General features: G+C 43.6%; 2 protein-coding genes across 2 annotated transcripts in view; one reads left to right on the forward strand and one right to left on the reverse strand.

Annotated features, from left to right (window-relative positions):
* The window catches only part of LOC309702383 (uncharacterized protein), a 46,780-nt gene extending 36,292 nt beyond the window's left edge, over window positions 1–10,488 (reverse strand). The window contains exon 1 of the mRNA XM_082527098.1: window positions 9,880–10,488. Coding sequence (XP_082383224.1) covers window positions 9,880–9,966 — 87 coding nt within the window. The 5' untranslated portion in view covers window positions 9,967–10,488. The remainder of the gene's footprint in view (window positions 1–9,879) is intronic.
* LOC309702163 (uncharacterized protein) overlaps window positions 1–23,453 on the forward strand; it is an 854,297-nt gene that overhangs the window by 420,959 nt on the left and 409,885 nt on the right. The window lies entirely within an intron of this gene.

Here is a 23,453-nt window from a genome sequence, read left to right on the forward strand (position 1 = left end):
CTACTCCACTCTCACCACCTCCGTTACAACAGACATCAGTTCAGTCCCCTGTGCCAGTGCAGACGCCCTCAGTTCAGTCCCCCGTGCAGTTATCTACTTCACCACCATCAGTAGCTCAGCTCCCACTCTCATCCGCCTCTCCAGTAGCTCAGCTCGCACCTGAACCATTGGCCCAGTCCCCGATAGCAATACGGTCTTCTGTTCGGCTTAACATTCAGCCAGGGGTCCCAAACCTCTCTGGCTCTACATCAGCTCCTGCTGGAAGCTCGGATGAGCTCATCCAGGACTCCGTGGCTCCCACGCCGCCATCTACCTCGTCCGCTGGGGGTTCCAGTGAGCCCGGCCAGCACCTCCTCGTCTCCGCTGGAGGGTCCGAGGGGCCCGTTCAGCCTCCTGTCTCCGCTGGAGGGTCCGAGGGGCCCGTTCAGCCTCCTGTCTCCGCTGGAGGGTCCGAGGGGCCCGTTCAGCCTCCTGTCTCCGCTGGAGGGTCCGAGGGGCCCGTTCAGCCTCCTGTCTCCGCTGGAGGGTCCGAGGGGCCCGTTCAGCCTCCTGTCTCCGCTGGAGGGTCCGAGGGGCCCGTTCAGCCTCACGTCTCCGCTGGAGGGTCCGAGGGGCCCGTTCAGCCTCACGTCTCCGCTGGAGGGTCCGAGGGACCTGTCCAGCCTCACGCCGCATCAGCTGGAGGGCCCGAGGAGCCTGTCCAGCCGCCATCTGCGACCGCTTCGTCATCGCCTGGGCCAGCCTCTGCCTGTGCTTCTGCTACGCCTGGTCCGGCCTCAGCCTCTGCAGCTCCGCCTGGTCCGGCCTCAGCCTCTGCAGCTCCGCCTGGTCCGGCCTCAGCGCCTTCGTCTGCTGCAGCCTCCTCAGAGCCTTCGTCTGCTGCAGCCTCCTCAGAGCCTTCGTCTGCTGCAGCCTCCTCAGCCTGTGCTTCGCCTGGTCCCGCCTTGACTGGTCCCGTCTCGACTGGTCCTGTGCCCACCGGGCCTCGGCCAGTACGCCTGACACTGGAGAGCCGCCGCCGCTGCCTTCCGCGCGGCCGGCCCCCTGAACTGCACCGTCATCGCCTGAGTGGCCGCCGTCGCCTTCCGCACGGCCGGCCCCCGGACCGCCTTCGCCTGAGTGGCCGCCGTCGCCTTCCGCACGGCCGGCCCCCGGACCCTCTTCTCCTGGGTGGCCGCCGTCGCCTTCCGCACGGTCAGCCCCCGGACCAGCGCTGTCATCGTCGCCGCCGCCTCCCGCGCGGTCGGCCTCCTGAACTGCTCCGTCGTCTCCTTCACCGCCGCCGTTGCCTTGCGCACGGCCGGCCTCCTGAACTGTTTCCACGTCTCCGCCGTTGCCTTGCGCACGGCCGGCCCCCTGAACTGCTCTGTGTTTGAGTTATTTTCTTGGGCTCCGGTGTTTGCTGTGCTCTTTTGTTTTCTGTTCCGAGCCCTCCGTCCTGGGCCCCCGCCGCCCGCCCTGGGTTGTTTTCTGTTTGGTTTTGTTTTTCTGTGTTTGGGCTGTCTGGAGCCAGCCCTTGAGGGGGGGGTACTGTCACGGTCCTGGGTCTCCTGACCCAGCGTTTTTAGTTCTTTGTGATTTTCGTATTATTGTACTTGTGTGTGATTTATTCTATGGCTTCTAGTTTTGGTCCCTTGCCCTTCATGTCTCCCTGTGTGCCCCTCTGTGTATCTGTGAGCCCTCGTCTCTCCTTATGTTTTATTCCATGCTTCCCCTGCCCATTATGTCTAAGTTCTCCCCGTGCTCTCTCTTCCCCCTGTGTGCCCTCTATGTATTTATGAGCCCTCGTCCCCTTTCGTGTTTATTCCGTGTCTCCCCTGCCCGTTACGTTGGTGTTCTACTCGTGCTCTCTCTCCTCTGTACTTCCTGTTTCACCTCTCCCGTCAGTGTTCAGTTCACCCCGCCCTGTCTCGTTATGATTATCAGTGTCACCTGTGTTCCCCGTGTGTTCCCACTCCCCTCGTTAACCCTCTGTGTATTTCTGTCTGCGTCTCCCTCTGTTCAGGGTGACGTCGTCCCTCATGCTGCGTGGATTTCCCTGTGTCTCTCTCTCCGAGTGTTAGTTTACTTTTCCCAGTTTAGTTTTGTATTTCCTATGTCCTGCCTCTTCAGCAATAAAGCTGCCTTTTTGAGTTCATTCCCTCGTGCCTGTGAGTCCTGCATTTTGGGTCCTCCTCCTGCCTGCCACACAGCCGAGCCTTGACAGTAATAAGGACACACCCAACATGCTCAACACCCACTTTAGTACTTCCTACTCAGCAGTTTCAATTACTGGTTAAAGCAAATGTGTTAGAAACTTAAAGCACGTAAAGACTCTGCTCAAGTCAAACAAGACATCAGACAACACATCACCAAGAAGGCAAGTTTAAAGCAGTCCTACAGAAAGGTTTCAAAACTCACTCCCACAGCTTGATTCCAAGGATGTTAGATTCCTATCGGGCCTTTTCTACTGTTAATGTTTAAGCTAAATGACAACTTTGTTTGTCCACTGTCAGCATTCGAAACAACTTCTACAGGGTTTAATGGAGCACACAGATTTGACTTTTTACAAAAGCACTCAATGAGCTGTAGTAATGAAGAATTGTATCACAGTACGTTTTGTCATATCCTGTCTAAGATGTTTTTTCTTGCATGAGCCTAAGCACTCATTTATACTCGTATCCAATACAACTGATTTCGGTTTTATGCTTCCTAAAACCCTTAAAATTCCTTGTCAACGTCTTTTAGTTTAACCAATCCTAAAGAAAATCAAGCTTTGCTGCTCTACTCTATTTCCCGTTCCCTCCCCAGTGTGTTGCAACATGTATGTGGATGCTGAATGAGACGGGTGGAGGGATGAGCGCTACATGGTTGTGTTTGAGCAGGAGGGCTGGATGATGAATGGGCTTTTATAGACATGCTGTTCGTTTACGGAGGCTTGTAGGCGATGATCTCTTTAGTGTAATATGAAAAGGAAACAGACACATCGTGATATCACAAACACAATCCTACATTTGTGCCAACCTAATAAAATAATATGCAGTACTGTGTGAAACTCATCAAGTGGCCTGAACTAAAAGTTCTCCAGCAAGTTCAGTAGCATTGCTACTTGAGATTGTTCATGTTGCAGCCAAGAACTTCACTGGTGACTGCTGCCATGGTGTAAATCAGCTGGTTGGTTCCAGCGATGGTCACACTAGGGACTGTCCACTGCAGTAAAAACTAGAGATGGCACGATACCACTTTTTTATGTCCGATACCGATATCATAAATTTGGATATCTGCCGATACCGATATGAATCCGATATAGTGTTTTTTAATCAACAAAACTGTTTTTTAAAATATCTTGCTGCATTTTGTATAAGTTCATACTCAAGTTTAAAACAACAACTACACTAAAGCTATTCTGTTATACCTGTATGCAAAAAAACATTTCATAGTTCAGCAATACTGATCAATCTAATAAACTTAGACCTACACCATCCTCCCTATTCTGGTATTTTAAAGAGTACTTAGCGTAAATATTAAGCAACCTAACTAATAGGGTTCCAACTCCCAGCAACAACAAAAATAAATAAATAAAAAATAGGGAACCACCCCTCACGCTCCACCTCATGATGCTTAATCGACGTAATCAACCTTAATTTGATGCAGTGTGAAAAAAAATGCACAGAAATCAATTATTTTTCAAGAAATATTAAATAGATTCAATATCTTTCTTCAACAAAATTGCAGACTGCACAGATGGTACCCTCCCAAAGTAAAAAGTACTATAGCTTACTAGGGTATATATTAGACTTAATAGTCACTATATACAGTAATTGACTTCTATTCATTTTACATCAAATTAAAACTTTGGGTGTCAGATAATTATTTATTAAAAGCTAGACATTTTAAATGAGAATAAGAAAGAAAAGTATGTCTTTGTGCCCCCTTTTCCCAGTTAATGCCCTATCGGCCCCCCTGGCTAAACTTTGCTAGATCCGCCCCTGCACAGTTACCAGCCGTCAGCTACGTAGAAAAAGATCCTCGAGTAGAAAGTAATATTAAATAAATTCTAACAACAGCTGATCAAGCTTAAACGTGCTGCTGTTGTTCAGCCGCTGGTTTCCTCTTTCTGGTGCAAAGTGGGCCAAAAACAAACAAGAGACACGGACTGGCGACAGAAAAGCCGATCAGCTGATCGTTAAGCAGTTTCATGATTGAAGTAGCAGCCGGAGAGCGAGAGGCAGTCGCTCCATATATCGCTTGGTAAGCTTAACGCAGGAATGCTTTACAAACATTCAGAGATGGACTTACACACTTGCTTTACTTCTCTCAGGATAACTTTGTCGGAGATGAAATGCCGGGTTGCTAGCGAAGCTCCACATGCTATCCAGACCACCGACAGGTCCCGCATGCCACAGCTGCTCTATCGCGTGATGCATACTGCTCCGACGTGCTAACGTTCTGAGGTGAGTTACGGCGTGTTGCAACTTTTGTGAGGTGCTTTCGTGATATTTAATGGATCGGATTACATTTTTTATTTTTCTCCGATATCCGATCCAGTAATTTAGGTCAGTATCGGACCGATACCGATACGTAATATCGGATCGGTCCATCTCTAGTAAAAACTCTGCATTATCACTCCGTTACCTGCTGCAAGCACTGCCACAGTCTGATTTTCTTTCATCACTACCTGAATTGTTTGACTAAAAGGAAAAAGAAATGGCAGACGTCCTTCTCTACAGGGGCAGAACTGTTGGCAAACTGTTCACCACCCCCCAACCGCCCTGTCTGTCATCACTCCACTAGCATTGCTGTTTGTAATTATATTCACTCCACTTTTACACACCTATACATAATATCCTAAAAGCCACAAATCAATTAGAACCCTGCTCTGTTTGGTAATGAACTGTGATAAAACAAATATCCCCTGCCTATGAAAAACCATAGGCTTCCCAAGGGAGTCATGAGTTCATAATGTTCATGTTCATAAACACTGAAAGCTGACATGGAGTAGGTCCCAGGCCCTGAACTCCATAAGCAAGAAAATGGATTGATGTATAAATACACACACACACACATATATTAGGGGTGCAACGACAAACAAAATTCACGGTTCAGTTCGGTTCGGTTCGATACTTTGGTGTCACGGTTCGATATTTTTTCGATACAAAAAAAATGTTCATGCCTTTTTAATTTGTCATTTATTAAAATTATAAATATATATTTTAACTCAAACGTACAGTTTTTAAATTTAATGTTGCTGAAACAACAAAATAATAATAAAAAAATCTATCTGATGGAGGAATCACCCATCTTTGGAAAAGAGAGTTTATTACAGAGAAATGTCTCTTTCAAAATAAAAGCTCTACTATACGCTTCTTCTGGGCTATATTCTCAGCAGCATATTAAACATATCAGGTCCCCATAAGGAGAATCCTGTGCTAACGGCTGTCTAAATGACTCGGGTAAAGTTTGTAGCATGGTGCTTGTTGTTTTGTCTGCTTCCACTTGTCTTTGCACCAGGATGATGTCGGAGTAAATGTGCAGTCATATTCGTTGTGTTCCCACTAGTGCTGTCAGCGTTAATCTGAAATGACCTTAACACCACAACACGGCAAATCTCCGTTAACGAGCTAACTGCGCTAACACACTAGTTCCCACCCATGTAATTGAGCATTGCATGGCACATCCAACATACTGTTTTACTTTAGTCCATGACGCGCTTACCTTCAGGGTCATACGTCACATGAAGACCAAAATAGTTCCAAAGGCCAGATCTGAATGAGGGTGGGGGATAGTGATGGCCCGCTTGAAGCTGATGCTCCGGAGCATGTGTCGAAAAAAACAACACACTGGTTCAGAAGCACTGTGTCGAGGCTTGCTTCGTTTGGCAAAAGTCACGTGACCAGTGACGTCCGAAGCTTCATTACGCACGTAACTGCTTTGGTACCTGATTCAAACGGATATAAGGAAGTGAATCATCCACGGGATTCGTGGAGTGTGTTGATGGTGACAGAGAGCGAAGAGGTGATCATTCCACTGACAGATATGGAGCCAGCGAGGAAGAGAGGACGTTCTGGTGTGTGGGAATATTTTGAGTTGATTTTGCTCAATTTATTTTATCTGCCGAAGTGAAAAACCTGAAATGTCCAAAATCATGTTTTCATAATGTAAATATCATTACAGCATATGACTTTAGGAACACTTCCATGTGAATTAAAGCTAATGAAGACTACAAAAATGTATTTGACACTATACGTACATTACATTGCTACAGTTTAGAAAATCATTTTGTTTATTGTTTTTAGGTGATAGTCTGCAGGACCCAGGGATACCTGCATATCTACCAGCTTGCAGTGTGGTTCCTGCACTCCACAGCCTCTTCTGTTCCATGCAAGTGGATTTTCTTCAGGGCAGGAGAAACTATTTCTAAGAAAAGAAACAGACTCAGCCAGCGCACAGTAACACTAATCCTCTTTTTAAATGTAAATAACAAAAGGGCTACCTGACATAGATCATGTTTTTACTTTGCAAGTTCTTGATTAGGGGTGGGTTTTGACTATCGCTTTTCTGATTACAATCCATGCTAAATTGAATAAAGTGATATTGATTCATTACAATCCGGTGTCGATTTGTAAATTAACGTTATTATGCCTGAAACGCCAGCATATCAGGTTAAACCTCACAACATGTCGTCAAACACCATGCAGCTAAAACAGTAACTGGGAGCAGGTTTACGGATTCTGCATACAAACGTGAACACAGACGCGTCAGAATCAGATTTTGATGTGTCGTCGGGTCCGCGCTGTGTTTGCCTCTTTTTTTTTCGCTGGCTTCTGCAGCTGCAGGTTTCATAACTCTCTGTTTACATCTCTAATTAAGTCTCACGTGTGTCAGCTTTCTTTTAATAGATACGAAATTATGGATATATACTGTTAAATGATCAGAATTGTAATATTTCTGACTGAGGCAAAACTTTCCAGATTCCAATCAAATTGAATCGGATCCTGTATCGAATCAAAATGATTCTACAAATCAGTGACGATGCAGCCGTACTCAGCTTCCTAAGCATTTTCCCTTTCTAGTTCACAATCAATCCTACCCCTAGGTCAAAAATATGTATAGGACAATTGGTCTAATCTAATATTTTGTATGAACCTGTCCAGCTGTCCAGTGATTAAACGACAAGTAGATGTAAGTAAAAGCTATATTATACGCTTCTTCTGGGCTATATTCTCAGCAGCATATTAAACATATCAGGTCCCCATAAGGAGAATCCTGTGCTAACGGCTGTCTAAATGACTCAGGTAAAGTTTGTAGCATGCGTGCTTGTTGTTTTTGTCTGCTTCCACGTGTCTTTGCACTAGGATGATGTCGGAGTAAATGTGCAGTCATATTCGTTGTGTTCCCACTAGTGCTGTCAGCGTTAATCTCGTTGAAATGACGTTAACGCCACAACACGGCAAATCTCCGTTAACAAGCTACCGCGGATCGCCCCGTGCGTGGGGCTGGGCGGCCAACACGTTAACGAGCTAACTGCGCTAACACACTAGTTCCCACCCATGTAATTGAGCATTGCGTGGCACATCCAACATACTGTTTTACTTTAGTCCATGACGCGCTTACCTTCAGGGTCATACGTCACATGAAGACCAAAATAGTTCCAAAGGCCAGATCTGAATGAGGGTGGGGGAGGTTCAATTTGCCATGTTGCAAGGAGAGCTTAACTTCTGTCTCGCTAGCTTGCGCTGCGCTCAGTGGATCTGTGCTCGACAGTGCAGCCTAGGCGGAGTAGTCAAACACAGCTCCACTGAGCTCTCAACACAGACAGCATCGTCAGAAGGAAAGTTGATGAAATAAATTAAAAATGTTGTATTGTTCGATACATATGCGTACCGAACCGAAAGCACTGTATCGAACGGTTCAATATCGATACGAATATCATTGCACCCCTAATATTATATATACATATATATGTGTGTGTGTGTGTGTTTCTGTGGTTCAGCATTATGATGCTGAACCACATCATAATGAATAAATGGATAAATTTCCGAAATCCCGGAGCAATGCAAATTAGCCGGTGCGAGGTAAGGAGCTCTGTCATTGGTTAGACAGTCTTAGCTTTGCACCTATACCAAAGGCCATTCAGCCTCTGTGTTTACACTCTGCCTACACAGATGTTGGACATGAGACGACACAGGAAAAGGATTTTTGATGTGAGGTTTTTATTGAGATTTTATTTCTTTTTTTTCTGATTTGAAGTATTTATTAATGGAATAATTATTTATTTTCAAATACTGATTTATAAATATTTATTTTATTTTATTTTTTTGCCTGTCCCGTTTGGCTCTTTTGCATCAGAATTGTTGTCTAAAGGCAAAGAAAGATGCCCAACGGATTTACTTTACCAAATTGACCATCCCAGCCTTGCCATAATGGTCCATTTGATTCACCTTTTATTGTTTATTTTATTTTCACTTACTGAATATGGGACAGACTTGACTGGGGGAAAGAAGGGGAGAAAGAAAGAGAAACAGCTGAGAAGAGGGACGGGGGAGAAGGGCAAAAAACAAAAACCAACAGAATTTTCTTTTCAATTAAATTACTAGATAATAAATTACTTTTGTATTGAATAAATAAAATAACTTAAAAATGAATTTGTAAATTAATATTTTATCGCACAATTCATTGTTTAAGCAAAGAACTTTTTATTTCGATGCGCTGGATCTTCTGGTCCTCTGCACATAAGTGGATTTCCATTTAGACTTTATATAGACAACAACTCAAAGTGCTTTACAACAAGTCACATTCACCCATACGATCATCTAGTGCTGTACTTTAAACACTTTAAACACAAACACAGATACTGTGGGGAGAGGCCACAGAGGCACAGGGAGAAAACTCACACAGAAATCCAACAATTAAAGAGGAACCTTCTCGATGTAACACTACCATCCTGCAAGATGACCTGGTCCTGGGCCATCTTAATAAGCATGCTGTGCACAGTAGTTTCATATTCCTGCCAGAACAAACACCAGACAGTTTGTACACAAGGCTCAGATTCTCGCTTTGCCAGATACAGACAATAGTTTAAGATCCTAATGTCTCTGCACAGCTCTGTATGTACTGAAATATCCAACCTCAGATATTTCCTGCTCACTCTCTGCACCGCCTTAGACAACAAGTAGTTCATGCTATACATAGCATTGACTTTTCATTCCAGCCATGTGCACTCATCAGGGCATCAGTGCTGCCGTAGTAACCACACTAACACTTCCTTGCACCTGTTGAAATGGCCTCAGTCTGATCGTGCCCTGAACAAACTCACCTTTAACATCCCACACACGGACTAAATATGTGCGTGTCAATAACACGTGACAGGAGAACATGCTGGTTGTCTGTCATGGGGCTGAATTAGAAACAGAGCAGGAACTACAGTTTGTCAGATTAAGACTGATCAGGTCCAACATCCGCTCCCAGCACTGATTTACACGTTTGGTGTCACATTGAAGGAAACGCCTACTGGCACAACCTGCATGTGTTAAACTGCTCCTGCGTGTAAACAGCGTGTCACTTACGGCTTTTTGCATCACAAGGACGCGCACTGGCGTCTCAGGGTGACTCAGATGTTTGCTGAATGAGGTGTAGACCGGACTAGGCGGGACTCATTTCACCAAAACACGAGCTTTTCCACCCACCAGTGTTTATCTGTGTGCTTATTTTAAAGAATTATTCCATCGTTATCAAATACGAAGCATTACACGCACGTCGAGCCGTTTCTGCTGAGTCAGACACCAGTGCTCCCGTGTGCTGATTCTTGGGTCCATCTTAAACTGGTGTGTTTGCGAATGAACTTCGGTAAAACGTTACAACGTTACCGGGCGCGCAGAGGGTCTCGGAGGCGTGTCGTACCTGTCGGGTGGTCGCGGGCTCCTCGTTCCCGGTGGGTGAAGGTGTTTCTCCTTCAAGCGATGCTGGGGTGACCGGAGAAGAAGCCATGTCCCCCCGACATCACCTCTCACTAAGCGCCGCTCCTACTGTGACTTTCCTCGGTGTCCTCCAGCGTGCAATACGCTGCCTGGCGCAGTTTGCACGGACGGTGGACCGGTTGCGTCGCTCGTTTCCTGCGCGATCAAAGTGAGTCTTCGGCTGCACAGTGCAGCCACTGTCCCTCCTCCGGCCGGCGGACTAGTCCAGGCGAGGCGGATGACGTTGTCCCGGGTCTCGCTCGCTCTCGCACATGCAGGACTTGGCCCAGTCTGTCTTCTTCTGCCTCACTCTGCGCTCTGCTTTTCACTTCATGTCTTTTTGTTTTGTAAGGTGGCTAACACGATCACTCCTCTTCTGCCTGCAGGACTCTGTGACTGCTCTGTGCTGTGGCAGCACACTCCAGCCTGATAGTTCATTTTACAGCTTTTGGCACTGCGACGCTCTCCTCGGCTCGACAGACACAATCTCACCATGTCGGCACAATATACTGAGTGCAATCCATAACATGATTTTATCTCACTGTAACTTTTAAATCGACCAAATGTTGCGTAAATGACGTGTCACGTGACTTGAGCACATGCACACCCCCTGTCCTCACAGCAGACATTCATCTTAGCCCCCCCCCCCCCCCCCCCCCCCCCCGTGTTTTGAGATCATTGCTGCAACAAAAGGTTGCCACAGATATTTCTACATGAAACGTACTGATTCAGTTGGCACATATTTAACTATGGTTGGATGAGACCTGCACTCTGTTTTAATATAATGTTGTTTTGTTTGAGTGGCTGAAATAAAGCTAATAAAATAAATGAATACTAAAATAAAGCTGAATCACATCACAGGAACGACACAGCCCTGTTCCTCCGGGCTGTCAATCTGTGAATCAGCAAACATGTATGATTTATTGTCATTCATTTGCTAAACAAACTTACCTCTGAACTTTGACCCTGACAATTCAATTTTATTTATATAGCGCCAAATCACAACAAAAGTCGCCTCAAGGCGCTTCATAGATACAGAGAAGAACCCAACAATCATATGACCCCCTATGAGCAGCACTTTGGCGACAGTGGGAAGGAAAAACTCCCTTTTAACAGGAAGAAACCTCAGACAGAACCAGGCTCAGGGAGGGGCGGGGCCATCTGCTGTGATTGGTTGGGGTGAGAGAAGAAAAACAGGATAAAGACATGCTGTGGAAGAGAGACAGAGGTTAATAACAGGTATGATTCAATGCAGAGAGGTCTGTTAACACAACAAGGGAGATCCAGGTTTCCCAGCTGACGAGCAGAGGGCAGCGGCTTCCACTCGTTTGAGCAGTTTGTTGCGTGACCTCCTGTCTCTCACTGAACTAAAATGCCTCCAAACAACAGCAAAATAGATGGCACTCACTCCAACGTCTTGCAGCAAAAACATTAAGTGATGGGAAGAACAGGTGATGGATGAGCTGCAGATGTAACCGGTGTGATTCTGCGTTGTGTCTGATAAAAAAGGTAAAAGAAAGAAAGACCTCCCAGTAAATAATTTGCCCACTCCAGCTCCTACGACCAAATACAAACAGTGGGGAAGAGGGTTAGTTCAACCCACCACAGCTCCCAAGCTAGCAAGGAGTATATATTCATGCTAGCATTTATGGCGCCTAAAACACATTTATGATACACACATACGACACACTTATAACATCTAACAAAAACAGGCTTAATAATGACAATAATCGAACTAAAATTGCAACCAGAAACATCCAGGTGGCTAAATATGCATTATATGTGTGTTTTAAAGTGTTGGAAAGAAATGACACCCACCTCTCCCACAGGGGGATTGTAGAAAAGGGGAGAGGCAAAAGGGGTACACTGTATTTATAGGATTGCACCGAAGAAGAAGAAAAGAACGAGGAGGGGCTCTAACTGATAATGAACACAACTACAGGCTTGGAGGTCCTAAAAGTCAGGTATAAAAGGAGCAGTTTGGGGGTTTAGAACACATTATAACAATGTGATTTATGACCCTGTTACACAGAGCCAGCAGAATGAGCTGCTGCCACCACCACAATCAATGGTGACGCCAATTTAGAAAGAGCCCCAGTTGATTCCACTCTTGCCAGATGCTGAATACACATCGTCTAAAAGTGTGTGCCATTGACCAAAGGAGGAGTGGGCTGTTCACACATGCCTGTGTTCTTATGGAGCAGTCTTTGAGGATGGCGAGTCCAGAGCTGGAGGTTTAGATCTAAGAGAGTGATCCAAAGTCAGGAGAGGATTACACCCAACCTTCAGAGATCTTCCTATAAGCCAGAACTGGAAGCAGAGCCACCTTTGGCTATGATATCTTTACTGGACCCAGTAAGTCCAGTCAAGGTCAAAAACGTGGTCAGTCCCCCATTTAGTGCCATAGATCTGAAACATAGTAAACAAAATGCTAGTAAAAAGTTACAAACATGTTCAAGTTACATGTCTACAACTCCACAACAGACATACTTTGCTACTGGTGCCAAACAGTACTGCAGTCTGTAGCTTTCCAGCCATCCTTTGAACGTCTTTGAGTTTAATGTAGCCAAAACTGGATTCAGTAATCAGTGTTTATTTACAGAAGCCGTAGAGTATGGCTGCCACATGTGAACATCAGTGACGGCTCATTTAAACTGTAGGAACGATTAACCCAACATCAGAAAAATACTTCATTTTACATTAATGTGACAAATTAACACTGCTGGGACTTTTCTGGTCCTACACTGTTCATGTCCAAGTCAACACATTGTAAGATTTACACGTGGAAGGTCATCTAAGCTGCTTATGTGGAGATTACCTTTCCTTTAACAACGACCAGTTTCTTCTTTTCAGTTTTCAGTTTTATTTGTCATATGCAAGTTAGCACAGGGTCAACATTGCAATGAAATGTGTTTGACGAGCAGCAGTCACTCGGCAGCTTGATACAGTAGGAGAAAATATAATAAAATAAAATAATAAAGAAAATAGAAAAATAGTAAGGAGCAAATATTAGAGAGACATGGTAAAAGAGAAAAGATGACTAAATATATTTGTATCTATAAATATATGTACACTAGTGATTAAATAAGAAAATCTTGAAGAGAAATATGACGGGAGGGCAGATGGGACATTGCACAGGAATGAGCAGCAGAAAATTTCAGTATTGCACTTTTAAATATAAATATCAATGACAATAAAGTGGAGTGACCAGTGCAGATTAAACAGAGTACTTGTGAAGCTGCAGGTAGCTTCTGAGTGCTGTGTTGTGTGTGTTTAAGTGTTGTGGTTGAGGTGTCGTATGGCTTGGTGGTAGAAACAGTTTTTGAGTCTTGTAGTCCGAGCAGACAGACTCCTGTAACGATGGTAACAAGGAGAACAGCTGATGTGCTGGGTGGCTGTGGTCCTTGATGATGCTGTGTGCTTTATGGAGGCACCGCTGGAGATAAATGTCCTGAATGGCAGGAAGCCTCGTGCCAGTGATGTGCTCTGCTGCCTTCACCCTCTGTAGTGATTTACGGCTGCTGGCAGAGCAGCTTCGTACCAAACTGTGATGCAGCTCGTCAGCAAGCTCTCGACTGCACACCTGTAGAAATTTGAGGTGATGTTGGCGTTCATGCCAAACTTCCTCAGCCTCCTCAGGAAGTAAAGCCGCTGGCGAGCTTTCCTGATTGTTCTCACCTCAAACACATTATTTACCCATCCAGGTGGAACATGTAGCTGTGCTCGGTTTGACAGCTTTCATCCTGGCAGCAGCGTCAGCTGAAGCATACAAGGCACACATAGATGTCACTGAGCTGGAGCTCTGGGAGAGACGTCGCCACTTTCAGGCCTTTAAACAAAGCTGTTGGAGCACAAGTCCCAAAGATTTATAGTTTCTCTTCATGTCTTCATTGTTCCTCCATGGAGAGATGTTCCAAGTAGCCTTGGCTCGAGACAGGCGTCCTGCAGGACTACCTACCAACTGTCCACTGTTTGCAGTCGTGGTAGAGTAATGTTGCCCACCAGTGACTGAAAACCATGGATTGGAGAAGAATGACAGAATTCAGTGACCTTGTGGGGCCATAACAGAGAAATGACAGCAGTGTAGTGGATCAAATAAAGAGTGATGATGTTATATTTGTGACTGTAGCAGGACCAAGGCTCAAAAGGTTGCAGGCGTTGTTAATTGAGCAGAAGATGGACGGCATCAAGCCCTCTCCTCGACAGCTACAGGATCACAGTCTGCAGGTTCAGTTATGCAACGTTTTAGCATCGATGCGTGAAGTTAAGAGCAGACAGGGAGGTTATTTTTGCACTGGGCTGGAATGACTCAGTTTACCTGTCAAAGGCTATCACGGCTGGGAGAAAACCCTCAGCATTAGTAAAGAAGGACCACGGTGGCCTCTGGGTAGAAACACTGCAGAGTTCATGTGGATACGCTGCTGCATTAGGTCAGATAGAAATATCATAAAGCATCATTAAGTAAAAACGTTTATTAAGAACAAATGTTTAAATATTGTTAACGTGTTTCCCAGAAACATCTGTAGAGACAAAGAGCTTTCTGTTGTTGCTTCGAGGAAACAAGCTCTTCTTTTTAGTTTTGTCCTGGTATTTATTCCAGGACGGACTCATCCACTGAGCAGTGTTTGGGTTTCTTCCTTTTCCTCGTTCTGAAAGGAAACTATTACAACTTAAGCTGCAATACAACAGGAAGTTACTCATATATAGTAATTTCCCAGACCATATTAAAAATCCATTAACAGGAAATACAAATGATGGGACAATGCCACAGCATGGACATTAGAACAGTTGGGAAAATTTACCTGGAAAAAGGTGAAAATGAGGCTTCATTGAACTGGAATTACAAAGACCAGGAATGTGAGATCCACCAGCCACAACTGAGGGTTTTTACACATCATATCCTCAAAGTAGAACTACAGTGATCAAAAGAATCGACTTTAATGTTATTCTTTCTTTCTTTATGTCAGATTTAACCCCCCAAAAAGCTTTAATCTTTAACTAGTCTTTGGACGTAGCTACAGTACGGTCAGGTTGACAGTTTATGGGTAACATGTGGCCACCAGGCACTGCGACACACTTCCATGTTATATTACCTTGGCGTCCCGTAGGAATACAGGAGAATCATGTGAGGAATCTAAGAGTTGTTTCTTAATTCAATTCAGTTTTATTTACACAGCACCAAATCACAACAGCAGTCGTCTCAAGGTGCTTTATACTGTAAGGTAGCTCGTACAATAATACATACAGAGAAAAACCCAACAATATGACCCCCTATGAGCAGCACTTTGGCGACAGTGGGAAGAAAAAACTCCCTTTTAACAGGAAGAAACCTCCAGCAGAACCAGGCTCAGGGAGGGGCGGGGCCATCTGCTGTGATTGGTTGGGGTGAGAGAAGGAAGACAGGATAAAGACATGCTGTGGAAGAGAGACAGATGAACCGCTGAGTGTTGTCCCGTCGAGGTGGCTCTTCTATGTTGTGCATTTATGGCACCAAACCACAAATGCAAAGGAAGAAAGGGTCGAGGCACAGCACCCAGCTGCCTGACAATATTCAGGCAACCAGGGCCGTGCAGAGAGGTTTAAAGGGGCGGGTGCTCAAAGTTAGAAAGGGGCACATTGAACCAGGCTGAATAACAACAACACACATTCATCAAGAATCTAATATGGGCAACAAGGCAAAGCAAACGTAGCCGATGCTTTACCTGATGGGTACAATGTTGCTGTTGAGGGGTTGCTGTGGATAGTGCTGGAGGGCAGGGCTGTGTTGGTCTGAGACTGTAGACATTAAAAAGTCCACAGGAGAGATGGTAGCTGATTAAACAAGTGTCATGAGATAATAACAAAATGCAAAGATTGGTGACAGCGCTTGGAACCATAAGGCAACAAAAACTGTGAGAAATAATTTAGGCTCTGCCTGTGAATCACTCTTTGCTTCTCTTCTTCCTTCCATCCCATCATTTCATACATCACTCTCCACTTGCTGTCTATGTGAGAACAAGGCACAACTTGCTATTGCAATAAACTATAATCTAATTATCCACACCTAACAACTCTTGCACTTAATCTATAATAAAATGATGACAGAAAAATGTTATAGCCCTGCCTTTAGTAGCCTCACACAGCTCCTACTGTTTCCTCCTCATGTCCTTACCAGCCATGTCTGCACAATGTTATATCATGGGTAATATTTTTTTAAATCCAGCTAAATAAAACACACACATGCACACACAGTGACACTTTAGACCTTCTTCAGAATACTGTATATACTATGGGCATCATGGTGCTGATCCAGAATCCTTACATTATTATTTATTACTAGAGCTACAATAATAAAGCAAAGAGGAGGGGGAAGTAATAAATATGAAATAATGTATTTATGATGATTCCATGTGTTTCACTATCCACTCTGTGCAGGGCAAAGCTTATTACATGTTTAAACTGTAGAGATACAATCATTTTACTGCTGTAAAATCCAACTTTTGTCTTATTTAAAATATAAATCTAATATAATCTGCTTCTTAATGTATGTTCTTTAAAATACAGCTTGTGTTTTTAATATATTATAATTATAATAATTATTATGTGGACATGCATATTAGATCGTTTTTTAGTGAAATATAATCCCTCCAGAAAGGCAGGAAAAGCCCGGAAACTTACTTTAAAACTAAATATGTTCTAAATACTTTAAAACTAAATATGTTCTAAATACTTTAAAACTAAATATGTTCCCTAAAACGGTGACAGAGCTACAGACCCATGACAGCCTTACACAGGTAGCCAGCAGCTGTGACCAGCACTACTTGTGCAGTTAATAAAAGGACAGGTAATGTTTGTCGCGCTGTTGCACACACAGCACGCTCGTTTGTTTCAGTTCGTCAGTTGCAACAAGACAGCTTACCAACGTGTACGTAATAAGCTAATACTCCTGGGTGCTACACACTACAGTGTGCGCTGTACACCTACTTACTGGTTGTGTCGCATCAGTCTGTGTCTCTGAGTTAACTTGTGTTTCTCCTACAGCTCCGGACCGCTAAAAATGCGCGTGCTCTTTGTGAGCTCGTTCCCGGCTCGTAACCAGCGCGTTCTGCCGTCAAGGGCGATCATTGGTTAAATGTGATCATGTGACTGATGCAAGCCAGATCCTTTTATTTAGCAAAACTGTGATTAATAGTTAAATATTATTGTTGAGGGGCACAGACAGGACTCCGCACGCACACACACATAAAAAAATAATAATCTTTTTTTTTTTTTTTAAAGTTGCCTCAACAAAAGGGCACCTTGGGCACCCATCAGGAAAGGGGCGGGTGCTCAAGCCCCTCTAGCCCCCCCCTCTGCACGTGCCTGCAGGCAACGTCCAAAGCCCCACAAAGGACCTACCAGCCCCCACACCCCACTGGCCCCGCCCAGATCAAGGAGCTGTCACAGCAGACAAAAATGTGAAGTCCGCACATAGTCGCCATGGCACCCACCAACCCACCACACCATCCCCCATGGAGCTACCAGGAGAGGCATACTGGCCCACTGAGGATCACAGAGGAGCAGACCCAGGGGGGCTGACAGCACAGCCCCCACCCACCAGTCGTGCAGCTTATTTTATCTTGTCAGCGTGAGCCCCACCTAAAGGGGACAGAGGGATTAGTGAGTTGCATTAGTGGGGCAGGAGAGAGTGAAGCAGGGGAGCCAATGTCACTGCGATACGACTCCTCAACACCATCCAGCCTGCCCCACCACTCATAATGAGTCCTGCTGTGCTCTGTAGCAATGATGCATTTTATGTGTGTGTGCCAGGTTAGTGCTGTGGATTCAAAGGAGCACAGTTCCACTAAACAGGAGATCAGGATAAACCCCAGTAACCAACCCTGCCCCCGCCATCACATATTCTCAATCCCAACAGAGGCCAGCCCCACAATGACATGCCACACGTGATACACAGCCAACATTACTGTTATAATTACATCTTTATTACTTTCCTTTCAACCTCTTTATTTTGCACCTTAAACTTTCTTCGGTTGCTACAAGCCACAAAGTCCTTTATGGTTTGTCTCTGTTGTGTGGAGGGCTGTTTTTAAGAGCTCAAAAATGGGTGTATCAGAGTCAAACAGGCAGCACAGTGGAAAAGTGGTTGGCACTGTTTCCTGACAGCAAGAAGGTTCTGGGTTCAAATCCAACATCTAAGCTGTTTGCATGCTCTCCCCATGTCTGGGTCCTCTCTGGGTTCTCTGGCTCCCACAGTCCAAAGACGAGCAGTTAGTGGGGTTAGGTTGATTGGTGTATGTGCCCATGAGTATGAGTGTACACGGGTGTTTCTCTGTGTTAGTGACAGTCTGACAGAAGGCTGCATCCCTCAGCCTCATGTGGGCTGTGTAGCCCCTTTACCACTGCAGTGAGAGCTCAGACCTGTTTCTGGTGGGTGGTGGACTCCTCCAGGGCTTCCCCTGATTCCCCTTCTGCCACAGAAGACTGTGGCCTCAGAAACTCATATCTGCTTTTTGCAAATGAAGCGAACCTGTTGGCTTCATCAGCAGGGGCGGATCTAGAAGGGTGGCATGGGGTGGCAAGTGCCACCCTAAAATGATCCCTTGCCACCCCAAGTGCCACCCCAGTTTTGCATATGACAGTGTTGTTTATTAAAATAAGTTTAACAGTTTGAGCGTAGTTACAGTCAGCAGTGAATATAAATGCTAGAACTGGATATATTCCATAGTGTCCCCCCCTCCACATTAACAAATGGTTCAGCCCATAGCAGGACGGCTTTCTTCTTGTTTTCAGCAGCAAGTGATGCTCATGATTGTGCCAGAGCACATTTTGAACAACACCATGGGAATTTTGGATTTTACACAGGTGGGTGGATGTTACACTGTGGAAATGAAGGAAGGTGAGTGTTATTAACCCTCTGTGGTCCACGGACACGCTGCACCTCCAGATCACATGACTGATGTGAGCTGACACAGCAACAAGCTGCAGCAACGCTGAGTCTGTTTCAGCCACATTGAAAGTTCGGACTTCAAAGTTTTTTACCAAGGGCGTAGATTGTCACGGACGGAAGTGACGTGTCCCCACCAATAATTTGATCTCTTCCAGTAAAGAAAATCAAACCCGATAGAAAGAAAGAAAACCGATCTGTCAGCGTCTCTATGGAGTGCCAGGACTGCCATAATGCATTAATTAAATACACCATTAAATAATTAATTAAATGTGTCAATAATTAATTAAAATTGGAATTAATTAATTAAATAGTTATGACACATGTAATTAATTATTTATGTATTTCACATTTTAATTAATTATTGACACATTTAATTAATTATTTATGTATTTCACATTTTAATTAATTATTGACACATTTAATTAATTATTTATGTATTTCACATTTTAATTAATTATTGACACATTTAATTAATTATTGACACATTTAATTAATTATTTATGTATTTCACATTTTAATTAATTATTGACACATTTAATTAATTAATTATTGACACATTTAATTAATTATTTATGTATTTCACATTTTAATTAATTATTGACACATTTAATTAATTATTGACACATTTAATTAATTATTTAATGATACATTTATTTATTTCATTTTGGCAGTCCTGACGCCTGGCTCTCATCATGAAATAATTTTATCTGTCAGCCTCACCCATCAAACTCAGGAGGCGGGGTTAACGCTGCCCATGCAGCTTCTCTAACATTTGATTGGTTGCCGTGCAAAGTAAGTCAAAACAGGTCGATCCTAGATAATCGATTGCTTGTGTAGACTTGGGGCAGCCAGGTATCCCAGAATGCAGATCAAATCACAGGCAGCAATGGTGGTGGTGTAGTTTTAAAATACCCCGTTTTTCTGTCACCAGCTACACTTTTAACAGTGTTTTAGCCGCGAGTGTCGCGCCGTATGTCTGGTCAGGTTGTCAACATAGAACATGTTTGCAAAAGTGCTCAGATGTTTTCAGAGATTTCACTAGCTCTGCTAACAGTTAGCATGCAGAGTGCACCCAGGGGGTTACGTTAACCGGTTTGTTTACATATTCCACTCTCCGTGTTCCACATGTTGCATTCGCAGATTCTCATTTTCACCGAACGATCGTCTCTTTCCGCCTGGTCTTGTGTCTCTGTGCTTCTGTAACATAAAGAACGAGCTGACATTTTTCTCACGAAACCAGCGATCAGCTCAACAGACCCTCAGTTTACCTGCATGCATCTGTCAGCTGTTTAACACCTGCTGCTAATTCAAGAAACACGCCTACGTTACCTGGTGATAGTCACAGTTTAACTGGGCAGCCGGTGCTTGATATAAAGCACAAGATAAGTAAATATAGTGTTTTCCCCGAGCGCAGAGCTGCTGGAGCTCGTTTCCTTACAGAGCACTTTATAGGCGAGCAGCTTCATCAGCGGCTGATGTCCAATCACCGGCACACAGCTTTGAAACCTCAGCTGAGTTTTAGCTCTCAGTGGTTAAACGCTGGACTTCATTCACTCAGGTTCTGTCTGTCGGGTCACGTTTACTTCGCTGTTTTATTTGCAACTGAGCAAATCGGTTTGGCTGAGGTTAAAGTTACGTTGCATAACTGCATAGTTTCACAGACGTTTAATGGTTCACATGTGTTAGACTGAACTATCATCTAAATATCATCTGTTTTTTAATAGTTATTCAACTGTATTCTAAGCACCAGCTGTCTGTTAGAATGTGATTTTTTTCTCTCTCTGTTGGCAGAGGTATAAAAATGCGCAGGAACATCTGACGTGCATGGCAAACTTCACCGACGATATTTAGGGAGGAATAAACACACATCAAACATAAATGAACCATTTGTCTGTCTCCATAATTGAGAGAATGTTCTCTTCTTATCTCAACACTCTCTCTCTCTCTCTCTCTCTTTTTTTTTTTTTTTTTCGGTCATGTTATGTTTACCTGTCAAAGGCTTGTTACAAACTATGAAACACATCGTGCAGACTTCTGGATGTTAGAAGAAAACTAATACTGCTCACGAATGAGACTAAAGGCAGGAAGGTGTCCTTTAAAACTAAACATGTTAATAGGACCTCCCTGTTTATATCATAGTTTATGATATAGCACGTGTATTTCAGTAATAGCCTGCTGAGGCCACTATACGTGCTGGCCTCATATCAAATGTGAAGGCAGACTGAGTCTATGTTTGACGTTTTTTATATCTAATCTTCCTTTTCAAACATTTAAACAGCAGCGAGTCTGCAGCTGAGGGAACACAAACTCAGGTTTGCTCGTTTCTTGGATTCATTTGGTGATTTATTAAATGTATAACTGTTATTCTAATCTGCTGCTGAGTCTCTTACACTTTTCTTTATGCTGTATATTTTCACGTCTCTGGAATAGTTGGCAGTTAGATAGTCAGCTGGGAAACTTTGTGTTAACTCATGGAGCTGAGGATATCGTGGATATGCTGACCTCGCTGCGTGGTGTACAGAGCGAGGTCAGCATGATTAATATTCACAATAAAAATATTAGCCGAACATCATGAAGTCTGTATGTGTTTCATAGTGTCGAACAACCTTTGTACAGTTAAAGCCAGCAGTTACTACATGACGGAAACACCAACGTTATCTCTTTTATGTGTTTATACACAGGTCACGCTGATTACTGAACAAAAACCCAAAGATCAGATGTTAAACAGATTTATTTGCTCTCTCTCCTCCTTAAACATGTTTTTAATGTTAGTTATAATTCAGACTGAAACACGTAGGACACATAAGAACATCAGGAAATAAAACATCGATAAATATAACCTCAGTAAAAGAAGTCAGCGGGGGTTACTACAGCTGTGTACCGGGGCCTGCGCTTTGTCGGTGGGATTGCTTGCGAGGCGAGCGGGTCTATCCCACGCTTTGCCGTGAGACTGGGCAGACATCTCCGAAATCATCGAAACACTTTTGCAAAGAGGCTGTATCTTGACAAACCGACCAGACACATGAAGATTAAACCGCTACATTCTCGGCTAAAAAAATATTAAAACGGTATTTGGTAACACACAAACAGGGTTTTTCAAAGCTCAGTTCTGTTAGCTTCCACATGCCGGTTGTTGTGTGCTAGAAACAATGGCCACCAGGCCAAAGCAATGGTTTTGACTCGATCAGCGTTAACCCCGCCCCCTGAGTTTGATGGGTGAGGCTGACAGATAAAATTATTTCATGATGAGAGCCAGGCGCCAGGACTGCCAAAATGAAATAAATAAATATATCATTAAATAATTAATTAAATGTGTCAATAATTAATGAAATGTGTCAATAATTAATTAAAATGTGAAATACATAAATAATTAATTAAATGTGTCCATAAATAATTAATTAAATGTGTCCATAAATAATTAATTAAATGTGTCAATAATTAATTAAAATGTGAAATACATAAATAATTAATTAAATGTGTCAATAATTAATTAATTAAATGTGTCAATAATTAATTAAAATGTGAAATACATAAATAATTAATTAAATGTGTCAATAATTAATTAATTACATGTGTCATAACTATTTATTTAATTAATTAATTCCAATTTTAATTAATTATTGCCACATTTAATTAATTATTTAATGGTGTATTTAATTAATTCATTATGGCAGTCCTGGCGTTCCATACCCCTGTGCTCAACAAAGAAATATTGCATTTCCCACTTTTCCTGAAATTGTCGGTGCTCATCACCAACCTTTCTCTTCACCGCAGGCTTTGAAAAAGACATGTTTGGGGCTATGTGACATTTATAATTCTACTTGGTGTCACTGTCGCATTGAAGTTTCAATCAAGCGTTTAGCCGACGGACGGGGAACGTCTCAACGCGTAGAGAACGTCATTTCTGCTTCTTTTTCTTGCAACCGTAGCACGGCGATCGGCAGATAAAAAGCCGGTAGCAGTCTCCTTTGTTTTTACGCTCGATGTTCATGTCTTTCATGACGACACGAACACCGTGGCGTTTGCAGATGGTAGAAAGTGCAGGGATAGCGAGCGCAAAAAAGGCGACTGCTCACGGCGCCGGGCTGTTGTTACAGGAGAAAGAAGCGGAAATGACACCGTGACATATAACAAATAACATCAGCTGTTTCTGATGTTAGTTGTTTTGACTGCTTTTACATTATATTGAAATATATGTAATGTTCATGTTTGCTGCAATGCAAACGCAGTGATGCAAATAAAAACATGGAGCCACAAATTACGGTGCGACCCTATAATTAGTCCGGGTTACCGGGGACTGTTGTTGCCGATGAACAGGTGTCGCTATGTGACTGCAGACTAAATTGGGCTGCATTGAGTTCATGACTTTTCTTTTATCCCGCCGCCTACGCATCACTGTGAGAGTTAATATGAGATCTCTCTCTGTGGAAAAATAACTTTAAATCCCACTGACGTGTGTATAAATCTATATACGTATAATGTCCCGCTGGGCAGCAACTTAAAAAAACAACTTTTTTTGAAGTGTTGTGAACGCAGCGCGCTGGGGCGAATGTCGGCGTTTGCCCAATAGAAAGGAGGAAGCCAGCCAGGCA

The sequence above is a fragment of the Aulonocara stuartgranti genome (assembly GCF_965226115.1).
Source record: "Aulonocara stuartgranti genome assembly, chromosome: 3".
NCBI lineage: Eukaryota > Metazoa > Chordata > Actinopteri > Cichliformes > Cichlidae > Aulonocara > Aulonocara stuartgranti.